Source organism: Pseudophryne corroboree, chromosome 7, assembly GCF_028390025.1.
Source record: "Pseudophryne corroboree isolate aPseCor3 chromosome 7, aPseCor3.hap2, whole genome shotgun sequence".
Lineage (NCBI taxonomy): Eukaryota > Metazoa > Chordata > Amphibia > Anura > Myobatrachidae > Pseudophryne > Pseudophryne corroboree.
In genome coordinates this window covers 144,526,765-144,554,070 of record NC_086450.1, presented here as the reverse complement: position 1 = coordinate 144,554,070, position 27,306 = coordinate 144,526,765, and the positions used below count along the sequence as shown (strand labels likewise).

Sequence of the window (27,306 nt, the reverse complement as noted above, 5' to 3'; positions counted from 1 at the left end):
CTGATTCAGGAAAAACTACAGGTAGTTTTTTCACACCCCACATAATACCCTTTTTTGTGGTACTTGTAGTATCAGAAATATGTAACACCTCCTTCATTGCCCTTAACATGTAACGTGTGGCCCTAAAGGAAAATACGTTTGTTTCTTCACCGTCGACACTGGAGTCAGTGTCCGTGTCTGTGTCGACCGACTGAGGTAAATGGGCGTTTTAAAGCCCCCGACGGTGTTTGAGACGCCTGGACAGGTACTAATTTGTTTGCCGGCCGTCTCATGTCGTCAACCGACCTTGCAGCGTGTTGACATTATCACGTAATTCCCTAAATAAGCCATCCATTCCGGTGTCGACTCCCTAGAGAGTGACATCACCATTACAGGCAATTGCTCCGCCTCCTCACCAACATCGTCCTCATACATGTCGACACACACGTACCGACACACAGCACACACACAGGGAATGCTCTGATAGAGGACAGGACCCCACTAGCCCTTTGGGGAGACAGAGGGAGAGTTTGCCAGCACACACCAAAACGCTATAATTATACAGGGACAACCTTTATATAAGTGTTTTCCCTTATAGCATCTTAATATATAATCATATCGCCAAATAAATGCCCCCCCTCTCTGTTTTAACCCTGTTTCTGTAGTGCAGTGCAGGGGAGAGCCTGGGAGCCTTCCCTCCAGCAGTTCTGTGAGGGAAAATGGCGCTGTGTGCTGAGGAGAATAGGCCCCGCCCCCTTTTCGGCGGGCTTCTTCTCCCGTTTTTCTGACAACCTGGCAGGGGTTAAATACATCCATATAGCCCCAGAGGCTATATGTGATGTATTTTTAGCCAGTATAGGTACTTTCATTGCTGCCCAGGGCGCCCCCCCCAGCGCCCTGCACCCTCAGTGACCGTTGGTGTGAAGTGTGCTGAGAGCAATGGCGCACAGCTGCAGTGCTGTGCGCTACCTCATGAAGACTGAGAAGTCTTCAGCCGCCGATTTCTGGACCTCTTCTCTCTTCAGCATCTGCAAGGGGGTCGGCGGCGCGGCTCCGGTGACCCATCCAGGCTGTACCTGTGATCGTCCCTCTGGAGCTAGTGTCCAGTAGCCTAAGAAGCCAATCCATCCTGCACGCAGGTGAGTTCACTTCTTCTCCCCTAAGTCCCTCGTTGCAGTGAGCCTGTTGCCAGCAGGACTCACTGAAAATAAAAAACCTAATAAAACTTTTACTCTAAGCAGCTCTTTAGGAGAGCCACCTAGATTGCACCCTTCTCGGCCGGGCACAAAAACCTAACTGAGGCTTGGAGGAGGGTCATAGGGGGAGGAGCCAGTGCACACCACCTGATCCTAAAGCTTTTACTTTTGTGCCCTGTCTCCTGCGGAGCCGCTATTCCCCATGGTCCTGACGGAGTCCCCAGCATCCACTTAGGACGTCAGAGAAACTTATGTCATGTTGTTTTATGTTATGTAATGAAGGAAGCATAGCATAGCTTAATATAATAATTAGTATATATATCACTACTGTGTATATCTTATTCTGTACGATTTGATCTGCCTGTAAATAAATAATCATATAAAAAGAGCGGTAATATTCAAGCTTGAACTCTCTTTAAGGAATCTTAATTTCATAATTTCATAAGTCATATATATATATATATATATAAGGACTGCATATATTTATCAGCCACTTAGTAAGCCTGACATAATATACTTGCAGATATATATGATAAATGCATATTAATTGAAATATATCCATATATTAAATACCATATATGATATATTAAATATTAATATTCATAAATATGATTCCATAAATCAATATTGGCGACCACGAATTGGACTTGTTATTACTGAATCTGATTATCTGATTTATAATATTTATGAGGAGTAGCAAATGCTATAAGCTGGCTACCAAAAAATAAACAGAAAAAGTTTGGGGCAGAAGCAAAAAGCCTGGCAGATTGTAAGCAAACTGTCATGACCTCTCAGGAGGAGATAAAAGAAAGTACAAGGGAGAATATTGTAGATGTAGGTGAGACTCAGGACAGCATTGTCCATGTGCAGCACACAGAGTCTGCTATGGTCACACAGACCACCAGCAGAACAGCCTCTTTGGTAAATGAAGAAAGTAGCAATGTGCAGGATGTGTCTATCATCAGACAGCACATTAATGTAAAGGAGGTAGCAGCAATAGGAGATGTCCCCTATACTGTTTCTACTAAAGGGGAAGATTATTGTAACTCAGATTATGAGTATTCTGCTGAATACACTCTCAGAGTTCCCAATGTAAATGAAGAATTTGTTATGCCCTTAGGCAAAGGTGAATTGTCAGCAGACTTAAACACTGATAGCTGCAGTACAGTGCACACAGGGGTGGAGAAGTTCCCCATGGTGAAAACTCCCATGGCAACCAGAGTTGCAAACCTTGAAATGTATTCACCTGGGAACATGTTTAAAGGGAAAATCCATGAAATTAATTCAGGAATGCATGTTTACAAACAAAGTTCCCAAACTTTTGTAACCCCCACACAACACTCAGAGACATCTAGTGATGGTGCAAATGTTTGCAGGCTCTCAGAGAGACCACATGCAGAGTGTCATTCTGCAAACCACACACCAATTAACAATGACAAAAAGGATCACCAGGATGAAAATGTTTTTATGCACTGGTGCCATAACCATTTTATTAAAGGTGTGGACAAACAGAAGGCCCTGGAACCTACAAAACATATTTGGCAAAGTCTAACAAGTTTCTCTCCCCACAAGAATATTTTTCAGGAAATACAAGATGCTTCAAGACCAAGAAGCCATGCCAAGCAGCAAACGCTATGGTTGGAGACAGTCTGGGACCAGGCTGCATCACAAGGGAGTATGGTCACAAGTGAATACGGTAGTATCATTCCTTTACTTGTTAGATCCAATGTAGCCATTGTTTGCTTTGATGTTCCAACAGCCACAGTTTCCAAATTAAACCTGCATCATATCTGCAGCGACAATTGTGCTGTCATTGACACACAAGGTGACAGGAAAGATTGGCACAGGCCAGAAACAATTGTTTGTTTGTTATTCAATCTTCAAAGACACATTTGTAAATTCTGTACCTGATAACATGCAGCAGATAGGACAGAATGCATAGCAAGCTATGTTACATCACTGTATAAATATCTGTGATATTCATTGTATGTCTTTTTGTTTGATTCATAGTAATCCTGGCAACCTGTATACAGAATGGTGCAAGACTCCAAAAAGACTCCAATTTACAAGGGAAAAGGTCTTCATTAACCCTTTCATCGCTGCTATCCAGCAAAATCTACATAGCATCCCTAAAGACTGATATATGGACAAATCCTCAAGGAGTTTTCCAGTTTCACAAGAAAGGGGAAGGTTTTCATTAACCCTTTCATCACAAGTAATCATTACTTGTCTTTCAAACTACATGTACACCCCCACAACAGTGTACAGCACATCTCATCACTGTGATTATACAGAACTGTCTCATCCCTTCATATACCTTAATCAAATATATGTAAACATTTGTCTGATATATATATATATATATATATATATATATATATATTATATCATTGTATTATATACCTTGTAAATATTTTATGTTTTTTTTTTATATTACACAGTAGATACTACCTATGCTTCCTTCGTAAAAGCTTCAAAAGTAATTAAATATCTAATACTGGATGGAATTAGATTTAGTCAAAGCCATTCCTAAATGATCTTTAATATCTGTTTGAAGCAAAATTGTATTCATTTATTGTATTGATAGGATGTTACTATATACACATCAAAAGCATTTTAAATAATTATTAGTTCAAATATAGGTAGGATAGGAAACGCCTTTATATGGGTTAAACTGGTATAGGGTTATTTAAGATTGAGATGTATAAATAGGTTCAAGGTAGAATAAGGAGATTTAAGACTGCATGGTAATTTATTCAGTGAGGAAATACAGAACAGAGTAGGTGTACTACTCACAGCCATTTGCGGTACTATTGCCCGAAGACAATTAAGACCTACTATTAACAAGAAGAAAGAAAGAAAGAAAGAAAGAAAGAAAGAAAGAAAGAAAGAAAGAAAGAAAGAAAGAAAGAAAGAAAGAAAGAAAGAAAGAAAGAAAGAAAGAAAGAAAGAAAGAAAGAAAGAAAGAAAGAAAGAAAGAAAGAAAGAAAAAAAAAACTGTTTCATATATGCCTGTTCTATTCAAAATCACAACCTGTTTGTGCAAAAGCAATATGGACACTTGTCACAACTGCGGCATTGGAAAAACATTTAAAGGACGCACAAGGCTAAAGACCATTACTGAGGGTCGTCACAAGTACTGAATGTTCAAGACACAGCACTCGACGTACACAGCCCTCTGCCTCAAACAGCGAAATGGCAAGCAAAGGAGCAGCTGCTATGAAGAATTCTACTTCAACTGCCTCCATGATGCAAATGTAATACGTCTCCAATTGCAAGCAAACCACGCAGATGACAGTCTTATCCCAGTAAATTGCTACAGCCAAGAACAGCAAAAATGTCCAAACGTACTGATCCAGATACAGAAAAAAAGGTCTACAAGTGGGCTATGGTATTCCAAATGTCTGTAGAAATTAGTTTTCCTCATGAATACTGAAGTAAAACCTCAGTCTTGTCTGCTTTAGTTAAAAGTAAAAGTAGAATAAGGTTAGGTAAGCTAAGAATTTTTAGAGATTTTTTTTTTTAAATCACAATAGTTATTATTATTACACTTATGGTTTATATTATGGTTACAACAAAAGTTATGTTTTGAAGAAATATTTTGAAATGTATTTGGAAGCAATTACGCTAGTTTAATGTGTGGCCAATCAAAATAATTTCTCATGGCCACAAGGGGGCGACTGTTGCCATATGGGTAATTGTCTGCACTTAGTATAATATTAGGCTAATAGATGTTGTCTGAATCAAAATATAATTCATTATAAATAGGCGATGTTACCATAGTGGACAGTATACTGGATATATATATTGTAAGGTATAACTTAAATAGGTTTGAATGTATTAGTCTTATGTTTTGAGAACTTAGTAGCATGTATTTCTGTGTGTTTTATTGCAAGATTATGGGTCATTATGTAAGAGACAGGTTTTCTCTGTGTAAGCCATATAGCCAGAATACACAATATATTGAGCATTACACAAATTCATCCCTTCCATGCCATTATTCATATCTGTATTAATCAAAGGATTAATGTCTGATCTGCGCTATACCAAGTACAATTAAATCAAAGTTTACATGATATGTAGATATATGTATACTGTATACTTGATTCACACACAGCAAATAAATAATTATAACTTGGTGGATAAAGTCAATAGGTCACCTAGCTCAGGTCTCATAATATGCAAACAGTTACTGGTATGAACAGGGTGCATTGGAATTCACAATCAAAGATCTTCATACCTTTAGAAAGTATATCAACCAGCTGGCCTATTGTCCAGTTATACTGCTGGCCAGAGGCAATGATAATATAGGATCAAACCCACTATAAACAGGTCACAATCATTTATGCTAACACCCTAGGGCCTAGGCGAAATAGATCGTTTACACATCCATACAAAGGTAGATCTCTGATGGATAAAGAAATACCAAATTTTATGATCCCAAATTCCCTACATGCTCACCACCGTGGGACGGAGTTAGCAGAGAACGTTTTATTACACTTTGGAATCTGTCAAAACCTATAATTATGTACTTCATTGGAAACTGTGGGGATATACTAGTTTTGAATTGGTAGAATATAGGATAAAAAGCAGCAGACTTTTTAGTTAGGAGGGAGGAAGAAAGGAGGAAGGAGAAGGAGAAGGAAGGAAGTCAGTCAGGAGGAGAAGTCATGGAGAACATGCTGAAGGAATGATTCTTGGGATGGCAAACTTTAACTTGCAAGTATAAATATGTTAGTAATTGAATTGTTTGTGAAACTTATGTCATGTTGTTTTATGTTATGTAATGAAGGAAGCATAGCATAGCTTAATATAATAATTAGTATATATATCACTACTGTGTATATCTTATTCTGTACGATTTGATCTGCCTGTAAATAAATAATCATATAAAAAGAGCGGTAATATTCAAGCTTGAACTCTCTTTAAGGAATCTTAATTTCATAATTTCATAAGTCATATATAATAAGAATTTACTTACCGATAATTCTATTTCTCGGAGTCCGTAGTGGATGCTGGGGTTCCTGAAAGGACCATGGGGAATAGCGGCTCCGCAGGAGACAGGGCACAAAAGTAAAGCTTTTACAGGTCAGGTGGTGTGTACTGGCTCCTCCCCCTATGACCCTCCTCCAGACTCCAGTTAGGTACTGTGCCCGGACGAGCGTACACAATAAGGGAGGATTTTGAATCCCGGGTAAGACTCATACCAGCCACACCAATCACACCGTACAACTTGTGATCTAAACCCAGTTAACAGTATGATAACAGAGGAGCCTCTGAAAGATGGCTTCCTAAACAATAACCCGAATTAGTTAACAATAACTATGTACAAGTATTGCAGATAATCCGCACTTGGGATGGGCGCCCAGCATCCACTACGGACTCCGAGAAATAGAATTATCGGTAAGTAAATTCTTATTTTCTCTATCGTCCTAAGTGGATGCTGGGGTTCCTGAAAGGACCATGGGGATTATACCAAAGCTCCCAAACGGGCGGGAGAGTGCGGATGACTCTGCAGCACCGAATGAGAGAACTCCAGGTCCTCCTTTGCCAGGGTATCAAATTTGTAAAAATTTACAAACGTGTTCTCCCCTGACCACGTAGCTGCTCGGCAGAGTTGTAATGCCGAGACCCCTCGGGCAGCCGCCCAAGATGAGCCCACCTTCCTTGCGGAATGGGCCTTAACAGATTTAGGCTGTGGCAGGCCTGCCACAGAATGTACAAGTTGAATTTTGTTACAAATCCAACGAGCAATCGACTGCTTAGAAGCAGGTGCACCCAACTTGTTGGGTGCATACAGTATAAACAGCGAGTCAGATTTTCTGACTCCAGCCGTCCTTTAAATGTATATTTTTAAGGCTCTGACAACGTCCAACAACTTGGAGTCCTTCAAGTCGTCTGTAGCCGCAGGCACTACAATAGGCTGGTTCAGGTGAAACGCTGATACCACCTTAGGGAGAAAATGCGGACGCGTCCGCAGCTCTGCCCTATGTCGAATGGAAAATTAAATAAGGGCTTTTATAAAACAAAGCCGCCAGTTCAGATACTCTCCCGACCGAAGCCAGGGCCAGTAACATAGTCACTTTCCATGTGAGATATTTCAAATCCACATTCTTTAGTGGTTCAAACCAATTGGATTTGAGGAAATCTAAAACTACATTTAGATCCCACGGTGCCACCTTAGGCACCACAGGAGGCTGTATATGCAGTACTCCTTTGATAAAAATCTGGACCTCAGGGACTGAGGCCAATTCTTTTTGGAAGAATATTGATAGGGCCGAAATTTGAACCTTAATAGATCCCAATTTGAGACCCATAGACAATCCTGATTGCAGGAAATGTAGGAAAACGACCCAGTTGAAATTCCTCCATCGGAGCACTCCGCTGCTCGCACCACGCAACATATTTTCGCCAAATACGGCGATAATGCTTCGCGGTGACTTCCTTCCTTGCCTTTATCAAGGTAGGAATGACTTCTTCTGGAATGCCTTTTCCTTTTAGGATCTGGCATTCAAACGCCATGCCGTCAAACGCAGCCGCGGTAAGTCTTGAAAAAGACAAGGACCCTGCTGAAGCAGGTCCCTTCTCAGAAGTAGAGGCCACGGATCGTCCGTGACCATCTCTTGAAGTTCCGGGTACCAAGTCCTTCTTGGCCAATCCGGAGCCACTAGTCTTACTCCTCTTTGCCGTATAATCCTCAATACCTTTGGTATGAGAGGCAGAGGAGGAAACACATATACCGACTGGTACACCCAAGGTGTTACCAGCGCGTCCACAGCTATTGCCTGCGGATCTCTTGACCTGGCGCAATACCTGTCCAGTGTTTTGTTGAGGCGAGACGCCATCATGTCCACCATTGGTTTTACCCAACGGTTTAATAGCATGTGGAAAACTTCTGGATGAAGTCCCCACTCTCCCGGGTGAAGGTCGTGTCTGCTGAGGAAGTCTGCTTCCCAGTTGTCCACGCCCGGGATGAATACTGCTGACAGTGCTATCACGTGATTCTCCGTCCAGCGAAGGATCCTGGCAGCTTCTGCCATTGCCCTCCTGCTTCTTGTGCCGCCCTGTCTGTTTACATGGGCGACTGCCGTGATGTTGTCCGACTGGATCAACACCGGTCTTCCTTGAAGCAGAGGTTCCGCCTGGCTTAGAGCATTGTAGATTGCTCTTAGTTCCAGAATGCTTATGTGAAGAGACTTTTTCAGGCTCGACCACACTCCCTGGAAATTTCTTCCCTGTGTGACTGCTCCCCAGCCTCTCAGGCTGGCATCCGTGGTCACCAGGATCCAATCCTGCATGCCGAATCTGCGGCCCTCCAATAGATGAGCCTCCTGCAACCACCACAGAAGGGATACCCTTGTCCTCGGCGACAGGGTTATCCGCAGGTGCATCTGAAGATGCGACCCTGACCATTTGTCCAACAGATCCCTTTGCATGGAATCTGCCGAAAGGGATTGCTTCGTAAGAAGCTACCATTTTTCCCAGGACTCTTGTGCATTGATGTACAGACACCTTTCCTGGTTTTAGGAGGTTCCTGACCAGGTCAGATAACTCCTTGGCTTTTTCTTCGGGAAGAAAAACCTTTTTCTGAACTGTGTCCAGAATCATCCCCAGGAACAGCAGACGAGTTGTCGGCATTAATTGGGATTTTGGAATATTCAGAATCCATCCGTGCTGCTTTAGCACCTCTTGAGATAGTGCTAAACCCATCTCTAGCTGTTCTCTGGACCTTGCCCTTATTAGGAGATCGTCCAAGTATGGGATAATTAATACGCCTTTTCTTCGAAGAAGAAATATTATCTCGGCCATTACCTTTGTAAAGACCCGAGGTGCCAAACCAAACGGCAGCGTCTGAAACTGATAGTGACAGTTTTGTACAACGAACCTGAGGTACCCCTGGTGTGAGGGGTAATTGGAACGTGGAGATACGCATCCTTGATGTCCAAGGATACCATAAAGTCCCCTTCTTCCAGGTTCGCTATCACTGCTCTGAGTGACTCCATCTTGAACTTGAACTTCTTTATGTACAGGTTCAAGGACTTCAGATTTAGAATAGGCCTTACCGAGCCATCCGGCTTCGGTACCACAAAAAGAGTGGAATAATACCCCTTCCCTTGTTGTAGAAGAGGTACCTTGACTATCACCTGCTGAGAATACAGCTTGTGAATGGCTTCCAAAACCGTCTCCCTTTCTGAGGGGGACGTTGGTAAAGCAGACTTCAGGAAACGGCGAGGTGGCTCTGTCTCTAATTTCAACCTGTACCCCTGAGATATTATCTGCAGGATCCAGGGATTTACCTGCGAGTGAGCCCACTGCGCGCTGTAATTCTTGAGACGACCGCCTACCGCCCCCGAGTCCGCTTGCGAAGCCCCAGCGTCATGCTGAGGCTTTTGTAGAAGCCGGGGAGGGCTTCTGTTCCTGGGAAGGAGCTGCCTGTTGCTGTCTCTTCCCTCGTCCTCTGCCTCGTGGCAGATATGAATAGCCCTTTGCTCTCTTATTTTTAAAGGAACGAAAGGGCTGCGGTTGAAAGGTCGGTGCCTTTTTCTGTTGGGGAGTGACTTGAGGTAGAAAGGTGGATTTCCCGGCCGTAGCCGTGGCCACCAAATCCGATAGACCGACCCCAAATAACTCCTCTACGCATCGCCTGTCCACTGTCGTGTCCATAAAGCTCTTCTGGCCGAAATGGACATAGCACTTACCCGTGATGCCAGTGTGCAGATATCTCTCTGTGCATCACGCATATAAAGAAATGCATCCTTTATTTGTTCTAACGACAGTAAAATATTGTCCCTGTCCAGGGTATCAATATTTTCGATCAGGGACTCTGACCAAACTACCCCAGCACTGCACATCCAGGCAGTCGCAATAGCTGGTCGTAGTATAACACCTGCATGTGTGTATATACCTTTTTGGATATTTTCCATCCTCCTATCTGATGGATCTTTAAGTGCGGCCGTCTCAGGAGAGGGTAACGCCACTTGTTTTGATAAGCGTGTTAGCGCTTTGTCCACCCTAGGAGGTGTTTCCCAGCGCTCCCTAACCTCTGGCGGGAAAGGGTATAAAGCCAATAACTTCTTTGAAATTAGCAGTTTTTTATCGGGGCACCCCACGCTTCATCACACACGTCATTTAATTCTTCTGATTCGGTAAAAACTACTGGTAGTTTTTTCACACCCCACATAATACCCTGTTTAGTGGTACCTGTAGTATCAGCTAAATGTAACATCTCCTTTATTGCCAAAATCATATAACGTGTGGCCCTACTGGAAAATACGGTTGATTCGTCACCTTCACCACCGGAATCAGTGCCTGTGTCTGGGTCTGTGTCGACCGACTGAGGCAAGGGGCGTTTTACAGCCCCTGACGGTGTTTGAGGCGCCTGGACAGGCACTAATTGAGTGTCCGGCCGCCTCATGTCGGCAAACGACTGCTTAAGCGAGTTGACGCTATCCCGTAATTCCACAAATAAAGGCATCCATTCTGGTGTCGACCCCCTAGGAGGTGACATCCTCATATTTGGCAATTGCTCCGCCTCCACACCAATAACGTCCTCATACATGTCGACACACACGTACCGACACACAGCAGACACACAGGGAATGCTCTATACGAAGACAGGACCCACTAGCCCTTTGGGGAGACAGAGGGAGAGTCTGCCAGCACACACCAAAAAGCGCTATATATGACAGGGATAGCCTTATGATTAAGTGCTCCCTTATAGCTGCTTTTATATTAATATATTGCCATTTATTTTGCCCCCCCTCTCTGTTATACCCTGTTTCTGTAGTGCAGTGCAGGGGAGAGACCTGGGAGCCTTCCTGACCAGCGGAGCTGTGACAGAAAATGGCGCCGTGTGCTGAGGAGATAGGCCCCGCCCCTTTTTCGGCGGGCTCGTCTCCCGCTATTTAGTACATTTAGGCAGGGGTAAATATCTCCATATAGCCTCTGGGGCTATATGTGAGGTATTTTTAGCCTTTTTAAAGGTTTTCATTTGCCTCCCAGGGCGCCCCCCCCCCAGCGCCCTGCACCCTCAGTGACTGCCGTGTGAAGTGTGCTGAGAGGAAAATGGCGCACAGCTGCAGTGCTGTGCGCTACCTTAAGAAGACTGCAGGAGTCTTCAGCCGCCGATTCTGGACCTCTTCTTGCTTCAGCATCTGTGAGGGGGCCGGCGGCGTGGCTCCGGTGACCATCCAGGCTGTACCTGTGATCGTCCCTCTGGAGCTTCATGTCCAGTAGCCAAGAAGCCAATCCATCCTGCACGCAGGTGAGTTCACTTCTTCTCCCCTCTGTCCCTCGTTGCAGTGATCCTGTTGCCAGCAGGAATCACTGTAAAATAAAAAACCTAAGCTAAACTCTCTAAGCAGCTCTTTATGAGAGCCACCTAGAATTGCACCCTTCTCGGCCGGGCACAAAAATCTAACTGGAGTCTGGAGGAGGGTCATAGGGGGAGGAGCCAGTACACACCACCTGACCTGTAAAAGCTTTACTTTTGTGCCCTGTCTCCTGCGGAGCCGCTATTCCCCATGGTCCTTTCAGGAACCCCAGCATCCACTTAGGACGATAGAGAAATATATATAAGGACTGCATATATTTATCAGCCACTTAGTAAGCCTGACATAATATACTTGCAGATATATATGATAAATGCATATTAATTGAAATATATCCATATATTAAATACCATATATGATATATTAAATATTAATATTCATAAATATGATTCCATAAATCAATACTTCACAATGACTGTATACTTACTGAGTTAGCTGTTCTTGTAGTAATGTTTATAATACAGTTGTATCCAACAGCTATAACAAAAAAACAAAAAAAAAAAACACATTAAATGTGGATTAGTTCTGCAAGGTTAAATTTAAAATCACAGTGGCCTGAATATGCTGGGAGTTGTAGCTCAACATCAAAGGTCCACGCAGATATATTAGCCAAATAGAACAACTGTTACTACATTTTTTTTGTGGTAAAATCTATGTTACCTGTTAAATTCATTTAACTCAATTCTGAGATATTATTTGATTACAAGAGAGTTAAATTTATGTCCAAATCTGTGTGTGCAAATCACCACACAGTAAATATAAATATAATGTAATTATTACCCATATTCATAAGGTCACATTTCATTTTTAGTGACACTCTATACAGTGCATCCGGAAAGTATTCACAGCACTTTACTTTTTCCACATTTTGTTACGTTAAATTCATTTTTTCTCTCAAAACTCTTCACACAATACCCCACAATGACAACATGAAAAAAGTTTTTTTGTGATTTTTGCAAATGTATTAAAAACAACAACAAAAATAATGAAGAAATCACATGTACATAAGTATTCACAGCCTTTGCTCAATATTTTGTTGATGCAACTTTGCCAGCAATTACAGCCTCAAGTCTTGTTGAATATGATGCCACAAGCTTGGCACACCTATCTTTGGCCAGTTTCGCCCTCATTCCTCTTTGCAGCATCAGGTTGGATGGGAAGCGTCGGAGCACAGCTATTTTCAGATCTCTCCAGAGATTTTCAATCGGATTCAAGTCTGGGCTCTGGCTGGGCCACTCAAAGACATTCACAGAGTTGTCCTGAAGCCACTCCTTTGATATCTTGACTGTGTGCTTAGGGTCGTTACTGCTGAAATATGAACCGTCTGAGGTCAAGAGCGCTGTGGAGCAGGTCTACATCCAGGATGTCTATGTACATTGCTGCATTCATCTTTCCCTCTATCCTGACTAGTCTCCCAGTTCCTGCCACTGAAAAACATTCCCACAGCATGATGCTACCACCACTATGCTTCACTGTAGGGATGGTATTGGTCTGGTGATGAGTGGTGCCTGGTTTCCACCAAACATGACGCCTGGCATTCACGCCAAAGAGTTCAATCTTTGTCTTATCAGACCAGAGTATTTTGTTTCTCATGGTCTGAAAGTCCTTCAGGTGCATTTTGGCAAACTCCAGGAGGGCTACCAAGTGCTTTTTACTAAGAAGTGGCTTCCGTCTGGCCACTCTACCATACAGGCCTGATTGGTGGATTGCTGGAGTTATGGTTGTCCTTCTGGAAGGTTCTCCTCTCTCCACAGAGGAATGCTGTAGCTCTGACACGGTGATCATCGGATTATTGGTCACCTCCCTGACTAGGTCCCTTCTCCCCCGATCGCTCAGTTTAGACGACCAGCCAGCTCTAGGAAGAGTCCTGGTGTTTCTGAACTTCTTCTATTTACGGATGATGGAGGCCACTGTGCTCATTGGGACCTTCAAAGCAGCAGATGTTTTTTTGTACCCTTCCCCAGATTTGTGCCTCGAGACAATCCTGTGTCGGAGGTCCACAGACAATTCCTTTGACTTCATGCTTGGTTTGTGCTCAGACATGCACTGTCAAGTCTGGGACCTTATACAGACAGGTGTGTGACTTTCCAAATCATGTCCAATCAACTGAATTTACCACAGATGGACTCCAATTAAGCCGTAGGAACATCTCAAGGATGATCAGTGAAACAGGATGCACCTGAGCTCAATTTTGAGCTTCATGGCAAAGGCTGTGAATACTTATGTACATGTGATTTCTTGTTTTTTTATTTTTTAATAAATATGCAAAAATCACAAAAAAACTTTTTTCACATTGTCAGTATGGGGTATTGTGTGTAGAATTTTTGAGGGAAAAAGGTAAGGAGAGATAGTATGGTGTCTGTAGATATACAGTGCATCTGGAAAGTATTCACAGCGCTTCACTTTTTCCACATTTTGGTATGTTACAGCCTTATTTCAAAATGGAATAAATTCATTATCTTATCTTTACTATCTGTACTCTCATCGCCCTTTTTCTGAGGGCTGAGAGCAGATGCAGGACAACTTCTAATACACATGTATTGGTTCTGAGGACTCTCATTGTCCATTCGGGAAGCGGGTAAAATACCGCTAGTTGGGATCCCGGCAGTCAATGCCGACGCCAGAATCCCCACTAACGGTGAAATGCTACCACCGGAACACCGTCACCACAGTCTATTCTCCCTCTATGGGTGTCCACTACACCCATAGAGGGAGAATAGAACCTGTGGTGAGTGCAGCAAGCCACCGTGCCTGATGCTTAGCGAGTGCAGCGAGCCCACAAGGGGCTTTCTAGTGCTCGCCCTGCTGCCAGGATTACGGCGGATAGGATCCCGCTGTCGGGATCATGACGCCCGCAGATGGGATCCCGGCTATTTCATACTGATCCCGTCCATTCTCTGCCAACGAGCATACAGCCAAAAGCAGATCCTTGCTCCATGCAAACGCTAGTGTCTTTTCATAACTGTCTTACTACACAGATTATGGAGCATTTTTTCTCTTTCAAAACATACAGTATGTCCTCTTTTTCACTTGTCACACCACACCTGTACTATGATTGTATCTAATACTGTGGAGAGCATTAGCTCAGTTACTGGATGAGAGTAGGGTTTTTTGTGCAGCACTCTTGTGACACGGTGTACTACTTGAATATTTGGGATGGTTTACTAAATATAATTCTCCAGGTGTCACATTTGAGGTCATTTTTAATTAGTGGAGACCCAACTGTTAGAGACATTTGTAAAGTTATTACTCATTACAGACACTTGTGAATCTGATGTCTATACAGTGTCTTTTCCAAGTATCTCGGCATACATGCCGAGGAAGAGGTAGACTCAATATACAATATTGGTATCTGTACAGTAGAAACACTGATTGTCAACATTAGTGCAATCATTATTCAATGGCCAGAAATGAGATGCAATAACGTCTATTACTACACATGACTATTTCTCCGTGTGTCTACAATAAATTGATGGTTACATGGGCACGGGGGGGGGGGGGGGGGAGGGTGGTGCGATGTTTGGTTTCTATGATAGCATCCAATAAAAGTTACATTTTATGTTGAAATAAGATACTTACCAAGATTAACTCTAGGTAGTGCTATTGAATGCCAAATTATTCGTAGATTGGTCACTAAAAGCCGCCCTGAAAGTAAAAACAAGCACCTTTATTTATCTGAATCTACATATACGTACGGAGACTGACTCAGAGTTGCGCCAGTGCTTCTTTGTACGAAATTATGCAAAAGACGCAGGAGACATATTAAGTAAAAAGACAGAGGCTTCAGTGATCCACTTGCTGCATCCAACGGCACAGCATCAGATCAACTGCGTGAACATCGGACATATGAATAATTCTCAGGTTACCCAGGATGTCCAGCAAAATCACGCTGCTGGGGCCAGTAAAGACCCCATTTTCTGAAATAATTCCCATTGCTGCCAACAACCATGCTACGGCTAATAGGGCACTACAAGCGTTACAGAAACAGATCTGCACATGCACAGTGTGGATCCTGCTCATGCGCGGATACAAAAAACATCAGAGATACAGATATACACCGCAAATAGTACTGTAGATGGTGAATAATGACTTATTTACCCACGTACATATATACAGATGGCTTCTCATGTAACTGATATAACACAGGCCTGTTGGAAGATATTGCCAAATACATGCCAAAAGTGTTCCTTTTAAAGCTTTCTTTTCCAAAATACTCAGTAAAGATTGTTATTGGTTTCAATGGGGTCATTACTGGACACTGTGCTACATTTGGGATCACCCACGTGTCGATACTGGGTCAACTGTCAGAATTCAATTTAGATGTTATAGTGTTTGTGTGGCCAGTAAAACACAAGTAAATGCGTTTGCAGTAATGGCCACAATTATTGTATCGGATGTTATCTATCGATTGAACCCGGTTAAACTTAAAATCACCATACAAAAATAGCGAATTTTTTTATTTTTATTAGTGCCATCCCTCCAAGTGGCATAACTACATAATTACCATATACAGGACCCATGTAATTAGAGAATTGCGTCACCGATCACCCGGACCGCCCATTTTACTAGGGAAGGCCTGCTGCAAAGCCAGGAGACTTAAATACTCTTCCAGAGGCTGGGAGCAGCACCCCAGATTTGGGAGCCTCCTGGCCATTCCAGGAGAGTAGGATAATATGGTTTGTGTATATCTCTGAATCAGGCCCATGGTGCCAATCACTGTACTAGTATAATGGACCTTTACAAAATGACATGACAGTCGGTGAAACACACACTGTGGTTGTGAGTAGTTGTATAAAGTCACAGATTAAGCATAATGATATATGGCAAGGGTCACCATATTAGATTTGTCACTCCCTGCATTTTGTACTTTCGCCTTCATTGTGCTACATTTAGCTTATAGCGTATTTGCATTTAGCTTATAGGGCGATATTTAATTGATTATCGTGCCCAATCTCCCGTCTAAAGTGATGGGAGATCGCAAGTGGCAATATTCAATTGAGTGCTGTTATCGCACTGATTGCGCCCACATAGGTCAGCTTTAGTCGCAAAAAGTGCTGTTTGGGCGCCCCCAAATGGGTCACTTTTCGCGCAATTTAGCTTGCCACCCCAGGGGGTGCGAGCTGAAATACGGAAACCGGCAGCCATTGAGCCCGAACGGAGCTACAATTAAACAGCTCGGTTTGGGCGCCATCTAGTGGCTGCCAGCAGGATAAGATTTGAATTCCGCCCATTGTGTACTAGGTACTTAGGTTTAGAGTTTGGTGCGGCTAAGTAGCAAAGTCTGTGGCGCAACAAACAGGGCTATTTGGTGCGATTTTAGGATTGTGTATGTGGACACATCTGTACAACTATTATTCCTCTACCTTATGTTGCAATTATCTGCTCTTAGGTAGTAAATTCATTGGGTGATTTACCTCTGTCGCCATTGTTTCCCTTGGTATCTTCAATAGAATCTAAGCAGTCTATAAGCACCTCTCCAGGTCTCATTTTCATTTGTCTGAAATACAATGACAGCAAAAACACAATATTACACTATAAAGACATAGAAAATTCATATTTACGTATTGACAACAAAGATTCAACACCTCCTCCTATGAAAACTTAGAGAAAAATGCACATTCAGTGCCAAACCTGGATATTTCAGTGCCCTGTAATCATATAGAAAATATATACCGCCATGCAGCTCATTCCCTGTGGTTGAGCAATGGATTCTTTTTTCCTTTGTTCATGGCTGCTACAGGTACCTAGTGCTATCTGTAACCTGATAACAATGGGGATGATAGATAATGAGAACTAGGGTGGTCATTCCGAGTTGTTCGCTCGCTGCTATTTTTAGCAGAATTGCTAATAGGCTAAAATCTGGCAGTTCTGCGCATGCACAGCAGGGCGCACGCTAGGGGTGGGCAACAGGCGGCCCGCGGCCGGATGCGGCCCGCAGACCGATCCTGCCTGGCCCGCTGTGCCCCACCAGAGTGCAATGACAAGCGGCCCGACATGCCGCTTGTCATTGCACTGCTCTCAGACGCGGCGTCGCTGAGGAAATCCCGGTCACGTCACAGGGTCAGCTGACCGGGATTTCCTCTGTTATCATGCGCTGGGCGGCACGGGGGGCGGGCACTGCAGTGAGCAGGAGCGGCGGCCGAGAAGCGGCGGCCAGTGAGGAGAGGAAGCGGCGGGCAGCGAGCGAGAGCAGGAGAGGCCACATCAGCAGTGACTCCGGCCGGCAGCAGCGCAGATCATCGGACAGCGGGGATTGTCTGCCACTGTGACAAACAGGTAAACCCCCTGTCCAGCCAGCCCCTGGATCACTGCTTAAGATGCTATATAGGTTTAGGGGTGGGGAGGGAGGGGAGATAAAAACTGCAATATGGGTTTAGGGGAGGGGGGGGGGGGAAGGGGGGGTAGGGACTGTCTGCCGTAATGTGTAAAAACGGGGGCCCTGTCTGCCGTAATGTGTAAAAACGGGGGCGCTGTCTGCCGTAATGTGTAAAAACGGGGGCGCTGTCTGCCGTAATGTGTAAAGACGGGGCGTTGTCTGCCGTAATGTATAAAAAAGGGACGCTGTCTGCCGTAATGTGTAAAAACGGGGGCGCTGTCTGCCGTAATGTGTAAAAACGGGGGCGCTGTCTGCCGTAATGTGTAAAAACGGGGGCGCTGTCTGCCGTAATGTGTAAAAACGGGGGCGCTGTCTGCCGTAATGTGTAAAAACGGGGGCGCTGTCTGCCGTAATGTGTAAAAACGGGGGCGCTGTCTGCCGTAATGTGTAAAAACGGGGGCGCTGTCTGCCGTAATGTGTAAAAACGGGGGCGCTGTCTGCCGTAATGTGTAAAAAGGGGACGCTGTCTTGTCGTAATGTGTAAAAAGGGGGACGCTGTCTGCCGTAATGTGTAAAAAGGGCACGCTGTCTGCCGTAATGTGTAAAAAGGGATCTCTTTGAGTATTTTGTGTGTGGCCCTCGAATATTCGCTGGAAGTGTTAAGCGGCCCCCCAGCTGAAATAATTGCCCACCCCTGGCGCACGCGCTTAGCAATTTTACACAAAACTATGCTATTTTACTCACGGGCGAACAAAGCTTTTCAATCGCTCTGCTGATCGTAGTGTGATTGACAGGAAGTGGGTGTTTCTGGGCGGAAACTGGCCGTTTTCAGGGTGTGTGCTAAAAAACGCAGGCGTGCCAGGTAAAAACGCAGGAGAGGCTGGAGAAACGGAGGAGTGGCTGGCCGGACGCTGGGCGTGTTTGTGACATCAAACCAGGAACTAAACGGACTGAGGTGATCACAATCTAAGAGTAGGTCGGGAGCTACTCAGAAACTGCAAGGAAATACTTAATAGCAGAATTGCTAATCTTTCGTTAGCAATTCTGCTATGCTAAGATACACTCCCAGAGGGTGGCGGCTTTGCGTTTGCATTTCTGCTAAAAGTAGCTAGCGAGCGAACAACTCGGAATGAGGGCCCAGGCTAGTTAAATATGCGTAATGTAAAATCGCTCACCACAGGCCCAGAAAGTCATTCCAACATGTATACCCCTGTGCAGATAGAAGTAAATCTGCCATTTGCACCTGCAGAAGGAGAGCGAGGAAGTTTTAACGAAGGTCAAGTACCGTTGCATCTATAAAAGCGCTGGTCAATGGCCTATATAATAGCCCAGATCTGTGACTTTGTGCCTCATTTGCTAACGCTGGGCGGAGTCACAACACTGGGCGGAGTTAGTCAAATGAGTCACAGATCTGGGCAAATCTATAGGAGACTAGGAGCAGAAGCAGATGGTATGGGCATGTAACAGGCAGGGGTGCATACCTCCCAGCTTTCTTCAGGCAGACAGGGGTGCATACCTCCCAGCTTTCTTCAGGCAGGAGGAGGAACACATGTGCAGCAAAAAGTGGGCGTGGCCACCGAAAATGGGCGTGGCTTTGCGGAGGACCCATTATCGTGAGCCACGCCCCCATTTTCATCAGTGAGGGGGCATGCCCAGCGCTCTGTGAGCTGCTGGCATGCCCCCAGGGGCGGATTATGAGTCCGGGGGGGCCAGGGCACTTGAGACAGGGGGGCCCTATCTTATAGCTGTGCCTGCTGTGGGTTTGAGGGCGTGGCCTAATCGCGGGATGCGTGGCCATGCCCCCTTATGCAAATTCCGTTTTGTTTTGTTTTTTAATGTGATTTTGGCCCCTCGGCTAGGGGTAAATATAGAGGGGATGGTCGCTCCCCCCTACACACCCGCACAGGCAGAAGAAAGCACGGAGGCTGCTCCCTCCCTGCAACACCACAGACCTGCCAACACGCATCAGCGTGTGCTGACTGTAGCACAATGCTGCTGCTGTTGCTGGCAGGACGGGGGAGCTTCAGAGCTGGGACCCTGTGGGGCCCGCGGTAAGAACCCCCTGGGCCCCCCCCTCCCCTTAATCCGGCTCTGCTGTCGGAACCCCCCCTTAATCCGTACCCCCTGATGCCCCTTCTCCCTCTATTCACCGCTGCTCTGCTAAGCAGAACAGCGAGTACAGGAGCTTCCCAACTGCCCCCCCCCCCCCCCTTCTCGGGATACTGCGGCCCGCGGGTGGGACAGTTGGACAGACCCCCAAAAATGGGACTGTCCCGCAAAAATCGGGACTGTTGGGAGGTATGGGGGTGTGTGAGGGGGTATGCAGTACAGACAAATGGGCACCGGCTCACTGTGTGCTTGTCCCCCCACATCAGCAAACTCAGCAGGGTCTCTCTGGCACGGAGGAGCGTCACTTTCTGGCACACTCCACGCTTCTTAGCTGCAGTTTTGTGGGGCACCTGCCGCTGTGCAGGTTCCGTACTGCTTCTGTTATCTCCAGCCCCGGCAACCCCACCGCTAGCTGCAGCGCTGCTGCCCGCAGAGAGGTGCGCCCAGCTCCTTCACACACTTTAGCCGGCGGGCAGCACTGCCGAAGTCCGCGCTGCTTGCAGGCTCCGACCCCCTCCTCCCTCCAGAGTGTCCTGGGGCCTAACCAGTCACTCCCAGTATCCCCTTACCACAGTGGCCGGCAGCCGCGAGGTCCGCGCCGTGTGCATGCTATGACCCCCTCCTCCCTCCAACTGCAGCGTCTCCTGGGGGCTAACCAGTCACTCCCATTCTACCCTTACCACAGTGCCCGGAAGCCGCGCGAGGTCCGCGGTGTGTGACTGAGGAGGGGGGGAGGGATGCGGACGGGCAGAGGAAGCAGGACTCCAGCCTGAGAGAGTCAGCCATGCCAAGTCTCCACCAGCAGGTTGGAGTGGAACAGCAGCAGCCAGCAGCAGTGACTCCGGTGATACACATCTGTCTGTCACCACTGTTTTGTCCCCAATACCAATCTCTCCCGTGCCCTGTGTTCTGTCATGTTCCTGTCACCCCTGGCCTTGCCCTGTCACCATTATCCTGGCCCTGTCACCCTTATCCTGGCCCTGTCACCCTTATCCTGGCCCTGTCACCCCTATCTTGGCCCTGTCATCCCTACCCTGGCCCTATCACCCCTATCCTGTCCCTGTCATTTCTGTCCTGACCCCGTCGCCCCTGTCCTGGCCCCGTCACCCCTGTCCTGGCCCTGTTACTGCATACCCTCCAACTACCTTTTTGGCAGGTACAGTACCTGCAGCGCCTCCAGACCCCTCCCATATGCACCACAACTCCGCACCTTCCCCTCCACAACATGCGGCACTCCACCCCTCCCCCACACGCTGTGACTCCAGAGCCCCCTACACCAACCGCGGCTCCCACTCCCCCACCCCGCCACCACCCACAGCACCTCCAGACCCCCTCCACCATCCACCCCCCATGTACGTCTCCCCCCACACCTGCCCCCCCTCCACCCGCAGCATCTGCAGACACCCTCCTCCATCCGCGGTCCCCCCCTCCCCCACGGCACCCCCGCACCTGCCCCTCCACCACCTGCAGCGCCTCCGGACCCCCTACCCCACCCCCGCCCCTTCCAATCCCACAGCACCTCCGGAACCCTTCACCCATCCGCGACATCCCCGCACCTGCCCCTCCCCCACCCGTGGCACCCCTGCCCCTCCCCCACCTGCAGTGCCTCCGGACCCCTCCCCCATCTGCAGCCCCCACTCCTCTGCCCCTCCCCCACCCGCAGCACCTCCCAACCCTTCCCCATCCGGCCCCCCGCATCCGCAGCATCTACAGACACCCTTCCCCATCCGCAGTCCCCCCCGCACCCGCTACATTCTGTACATTGTGCCCTGCAGGTGTTGTTCACGCCGTTGCAAGGGGCTGCGCCTCCTTCACCATCGCACGTCCTTTCATTGTGCAATATTTAACCACTAACAAAGGAAAGCAGGTAATACTCCATATAATACAAATATGGAACCCCAGAAAGGCATGCAAGGGTTAAGGGGGCGTAGCCCCTTGCGACGGTGTGAAGAGCGCCCGTAGGGCGCGATGAAGCACCTAGTATATATCATATATATATATATATATATATATATATTATATATATATATATATATATATATATATATATATATATATATATATATATATATATATATATATATATATATATATATATATATATATATATATAAATAAATTATATTAGTTTCGGTGTGTCTTAGCAATACAAAAATAGTTTTTCCTACACAATATGAATAGTTGTATCTGATGCATTAGAAATCTTAATTTAAAAAAAACAAGATGTCTGACTACTTTGAATTTGGGGCAGGTCCAGAGTCGGACAGCTACTCCTTCCTGCTTTCCCTAACTCCTCCCAGAGCTGCACTAATTATAGGGCTAATGGATCTTTAGCCCTTGGCCCACAAACGAATATAGGCCCACCACAGTTTGGATTAAAAATGGGGTGGTCAGAGCTATTTACAGCTCTGGGCTGCCCCTCAGAAATGTGGCTGCAAACAAACGGTGTCTTTTTCAAAATAATATGATTGATTACAGCCACACACTAGAAAAGTGTGCAGTACACGGAGTGCCCTTAGCCCCTTCCCCTGACAGATGTAAACCCATTATAATAAAAGAGTATTGTCCTCTGCCTAGGACAACCATCACGTGCTGGTAGCAGTAGGGCTATTCCCAACACTCCTGGGATGAAGGTGTTAAATTAATATTCCAATATAGTTAAAATGATTACTTGTATTTGGCGAGATACAGGTCTCAGCATGCCCAGGCCACCTTTACAAGTAGTACTACAAGCTCCAGCATTTACATGCTCCCAGGGCATGCTGACACTTGAAGGAACTACAGTCAACATTATGACCTGGCATCCTTGGCAAGCTGGGACCTGTAGTGTATCAAGGAGAAATAACTATTCCCTCAAACACAGACTCTTTATCCCATTAATTGTTCACTTATTGGGAATAGAGATTTAGGTACAATAATTATAGGGAGGTGAAATCTAAGGCATTTCCCAGAACCACACAGCACTGATACCCCCACCGCTTCTCACAGTAGGCCCTTATAATTTGCAGCCCCAGGCCCACGTGGCCCTGTCTCCTCCACATCCTTCCCCCGCCCTTAGCTCTCCTCCTCTCCCTGCTTCCCCTGGCAGGTCTGTAGTCACTCATGTGGAGAACAGCGCAAGTACACATATATATGCATTTAAAAGAGTGCTAATGTTTGACAATGGTATAATGTGTATTATTGTGTAAAATGTAAAAAATAAAAATAAAAATATATATATAATAAGAATTTACTTACCGATAATTCTATTTCTCGGAGTCCGTAGTGGATGCTGGGGTTCCTGAAAGGACCATGGGGAATAGCGGCTCCGCAGGAGACAGGGCACAAAAAGTAAAGCTTTAGGATCAGGTGGTGTGCACTGGCTCCTCCCCCTATGACCCTCCTCCAAGCCAGTTAGGTACTGTGCCCGGACGAGCGTACACAATAAGGGAGGAATTTTGAATCCCGGGTAAGACTCATACCAGCCACACCAATCACACCGTACAACTTGTGATCTAAACCCAGTTAACAGTATGATAACAGCGGAGCCTCTGAAAAGATGGCTCACAACAATAATAACCCGATTTTTGTAACTATGTACAAGTATTGCAGATAATCCGCACTTGGGATGGGCGCCCAGCATCCACTACGGACTCCGAGAAATAGAATTATCGGTAAGTAAATTCTTATTTTCTCTATCGTCCTAGTGGATGCTGGGGTTCCTGAAAGGACCATGGGGATTATACCAAAGCTCCCAAACGGGCGGGAGAGTGCGGATGACTCTGCAGCACCGAATGAGAGAACTCCAGGTCCTCTTTTGCCAGGATATCAAATTTGTAGAATTTTACAAACGTGTTCTCCCCTGACCACGTAGCTGCTCGGCAGAGTTGTAATGCCGAGACCTCTCGGGCAGCCGCCCAAGATGAGCCCACCTTCCTTGTGGAATGGGCCTTAACCGATTTAGACTGTGGCAGGCCTGCCTCAGAATGTGCAAGTTGAATTGTGTTACAAATCCAACGAGCAATCGACTGCTTAGAAGCAGGCGCACCCAACTTGTTGGGTGCATACAGTATAAACAGCGAGTCAGATTTTCTGACTCCAGCTGTCCTGGAACATATTTTCAGGGCCCTGACAACTTCTAGCAACTTGGAGTCCTCCAAGTCCCTAGTAGGTGCAAGGCACCACAATAAGCTGGTTCAGGTGAAACACTGACACCACCTTAGGGAGAGAACTGGGGACGAGTCCGCAGCTCTGCCCTGTCCGAATGGACAAACAGATATGGGCTTTTTTGAGAAAAAACCACCAATTTGACACTCGCCTGGTCCAGGCCAGGGCCAAGAGCATGGTCACTTTTTATGTGAGATGCTTCAAATCCACATATTTGACTGGTTTTAAACCAATGTGATTTGAGGAATCCCAGAACTACGTTGAGATCCCACAGTGCCACTGGAGGCACAAAAAAGGGGTTTGTATATGCAATACTCCCTTGACAAACTTCTGGACTTCAGGAACTGAAGCCAATTCTTTCTGGAAGAAAATTTACAGGGCCGAATTTGAACCTTAATGGACCCCAATTTGAGGCCCATAGACACTCCTGTTTGCAGGAAATGCAGGAAACGACCGAGTTGAAATTTCTTTGTGGGGCCTTCCTGGCCTCACACCACGCAACATATTTTCGCCACACGTGGTGATAATGTTGTGCGGTCACCTCCTTTCTGGCTTTGACCAGGGTAGGAATGACCTCTTCCGGAATGCCTTTTTTCCCTTAGGATCCGGCTTTCCATCGCCATGCCGACAAACGCAGCTGCGGTAAGTCTTGGAACAGACATGGTACTTGCTGAAGCAAGTCCCTTCTTAGCGGCAGAGGCCATAAGACCTCTGTAAGCATCTCTTGAAGTTCCGGGTACCAAGTCCTTCTTGGCCAATCCGGAGCCATGAGTATAGTTCTTACTCCTCTACGTCTTATAATTCTCAGCACCTTAGGTATGAGAAGCAGAGGAGGGAACACATACACCGACTGGTACACCCACGGTGTTACCAGAACGTCCACATCTATTGCCTGAGAGTCTCTTGACCTGGCGCAATACCTGTCCCGTTTTTTGTTCAGACGGGACGCCATCATGTCCACCTTTGGTATTTCCCAACGGTTTACAATCATGTGGAAAAAACTTCTCAATGAAGTTTCCACTCTCCCGGGTGGAGGTCGTGCTGGGGAAGTCTGCTTCCCAGTTTCCATTCCCGGGATGAAAAACTGCTGACAGCGTTATCACATGATTTTCCGCCCAGCGAAAAGTCCTTGCAGTTTCTGCCATTGCCCTCCTGCTTCTTGTGTCGCCCTGTCTGTTTACGTGGGCGACTGCCGTGATGTTTTTCCCACTGGATCAATACCGGCTGACCTTGAAGCAGAGGTCTTGCTAAGCTTAGAGCATTATAAATTTACCCTTAGCTCCAGTATATTTATGTGGAGAAAAGTCTCCATACTTGATCACACTCCCTGGAAATTTTTCCCTTGTGTGACTGCTCCCCAGCCTCTCAGGCTGGGCTCCGTGGTTACCAGCATCCAATCCTGAATGCCGAATCTGCGGCCCTCTAGAAGATGAGCACTCTATAACCACCACAGGAGAGACACCCTTGTCCTTGGATATTGGGTTATCCGCTGATGCATCTGAAGATGCGATCCGGACCATTTGTCCAGCAGATCCCACTGAAAAGTTCTTACGTGAAATCTGCCGAATGGAATTGCTTCGTAGGAAGCCACCATTTTTACCAGGACCCTTGTGCAATGATGCACTGTTTTTAGGAGGTTCCTGACTTGCTCGGATAACTCCCTGGCTTTCTCTTCCGGGAGAAACACCTTTTTCTGGACTGTGTCCAGAATCATCCCTAGGCACAGCAGACGTGTCGTCGGGATCAGCTGCGATTTTGGAATATTTAGAATCCACCCGTGCTGATTGTAGCAGTATCCGAGATAGTGCTACTCCGACCTCCAACTGTTCCCTGGACTATGCCCCTATCAGGAGATCGTCCAAGTAAGGGATAATTAAGACGCCTTTTCTTCGAAGAAGAATCATCAATTCGGCCATTACCTTGGTAAAGACCCCGGGGTGCCGTGGACAATCCAAACGGCAGCGTCTGAAACTGATAGTGACAGTTCTGCACCACGAACCTGAGGTACCCTTAGTGAGAAGGGCAAATTTGGGACATATAGGTAAGCATCCCTGATGTCCCGGGACACTATATAGTCCCCTTCTTCCTGGTTCGTTATCACTGCTCTGAGTGACTTCATCTTAATTTGAACCTTTGTAAGTGTTCAAAAAAAATTTTTTAGAATAAGTCTCACCTAGCCTTCTGGCTTCAGTACCACAATATAGTGTGGAATAATACCCCTTTTCTGTAGTAGGAGGGGTAATTTAATTATCACCTGCTGGGAATACAGCTTGTGAATTTTTTCCCATACTACCTCCTTGTCGGAGGGAGACTTGGTAAAGCAGACTTCAGGAGCCTGCGAAGGGGAAACGTCTCGACATTCCCATCTGTACCCCCGGGATACTACTTGTAGGATCCAGGGGTCCTGTACGGTCTCAGCGCCATGCTGAGAACTTGTCAGACGCGGTGGAACGTTTCTGTTCCTGGGAATGGGCTGCCTGCTGCAGTCTTCTTCCCTTTCCTCTATCCCTGGGCAGATATGATCTTATAGGGACGAGAGGACTGAGGCTGAAAAGACGGTGTCTTTTTCTGCAGAGATGTGACTTAGGGTAAAAAACGGTGGATTTTCCAGCAGTTGCCGTGACCACCAGGTCCGATGGACCGACCCCAAACAAGTCCTCTTCCTTTATACGGCCATACTGTGCCGTTTGGAATCTGCATCACCTGACCACTGTCGTGTCCATAACATCTTCTGGCAGTTATGGACATCGCGTTTATTCATGATGCCAGAGTGCAAATATCCCTCTGTGCATCTCGCATATATAGAAATGCTCTATAGTCAATAAAATACTGTCCCTGTCAAGGGTATCAATATTTTTAGTCAGGGAATCCGACCAAGCCACCCTAGCTCTGCACATCCAGGCTGAGGCGATCGCTGGCCGCAGTATAACACCAGTATGTGTGTATATACTTTTTATTATATTTTCCAGCCTTGTCAGCTGGTCCTTGAGGACGGCCCTATCTATAGACGGTACCGCCACTTGTTTTGATAAGCGTGTGAGCGCCTTATCCACCTTAAGGGGTGTTTCCCAACGCGCCCTAACTTCTGGCGGGAAAGGGTATACCGCCCATAATTTTCTATCGGGGGGAACCCACGCATCATCACACACTTTATTTAATTTATCTGATTCAGGAAAAACTATGGTAGTTTTTTCACATCCCACATAATACCCTCTTTTGTGGTACTTGT

General features: G+C 46.1%; 1 protein-coding gene across 4 annotated transcripts in view; it reads right to left on the bottom strand.

The window, feature by feature from the left end:
• Positions 1-27,306, bottom strand: part of BBS5 (Bardet-Biedl syndrome 5) — a 149,519-nt gene that overhangs the window by 88,722 nt on the left and 33,491 nt on the right. For all 4 annotated transcript variants that reach the window (XM_063933707.1, XM_063933709.1, XM_063933708.1 and 1 more), the window contains exons 2-4: positions 16,921-17,003; positions 15,086-15,151; positions 11,934-11,983 (exon numbers count right to left, since the gene is read on the bottom strand). In XM_063933707.1, the coding sequence (XP_063789777.1) occupies positions 11,934-11,983; positions 15,086-15,151; positions 16,921-17,003 (199 nt within the window). The remainder of the gene's footprint in view (positions 1-11,933; positions 11,984-15,085; positions 15,152-16,920; positions 17,004-27,306) is intronic.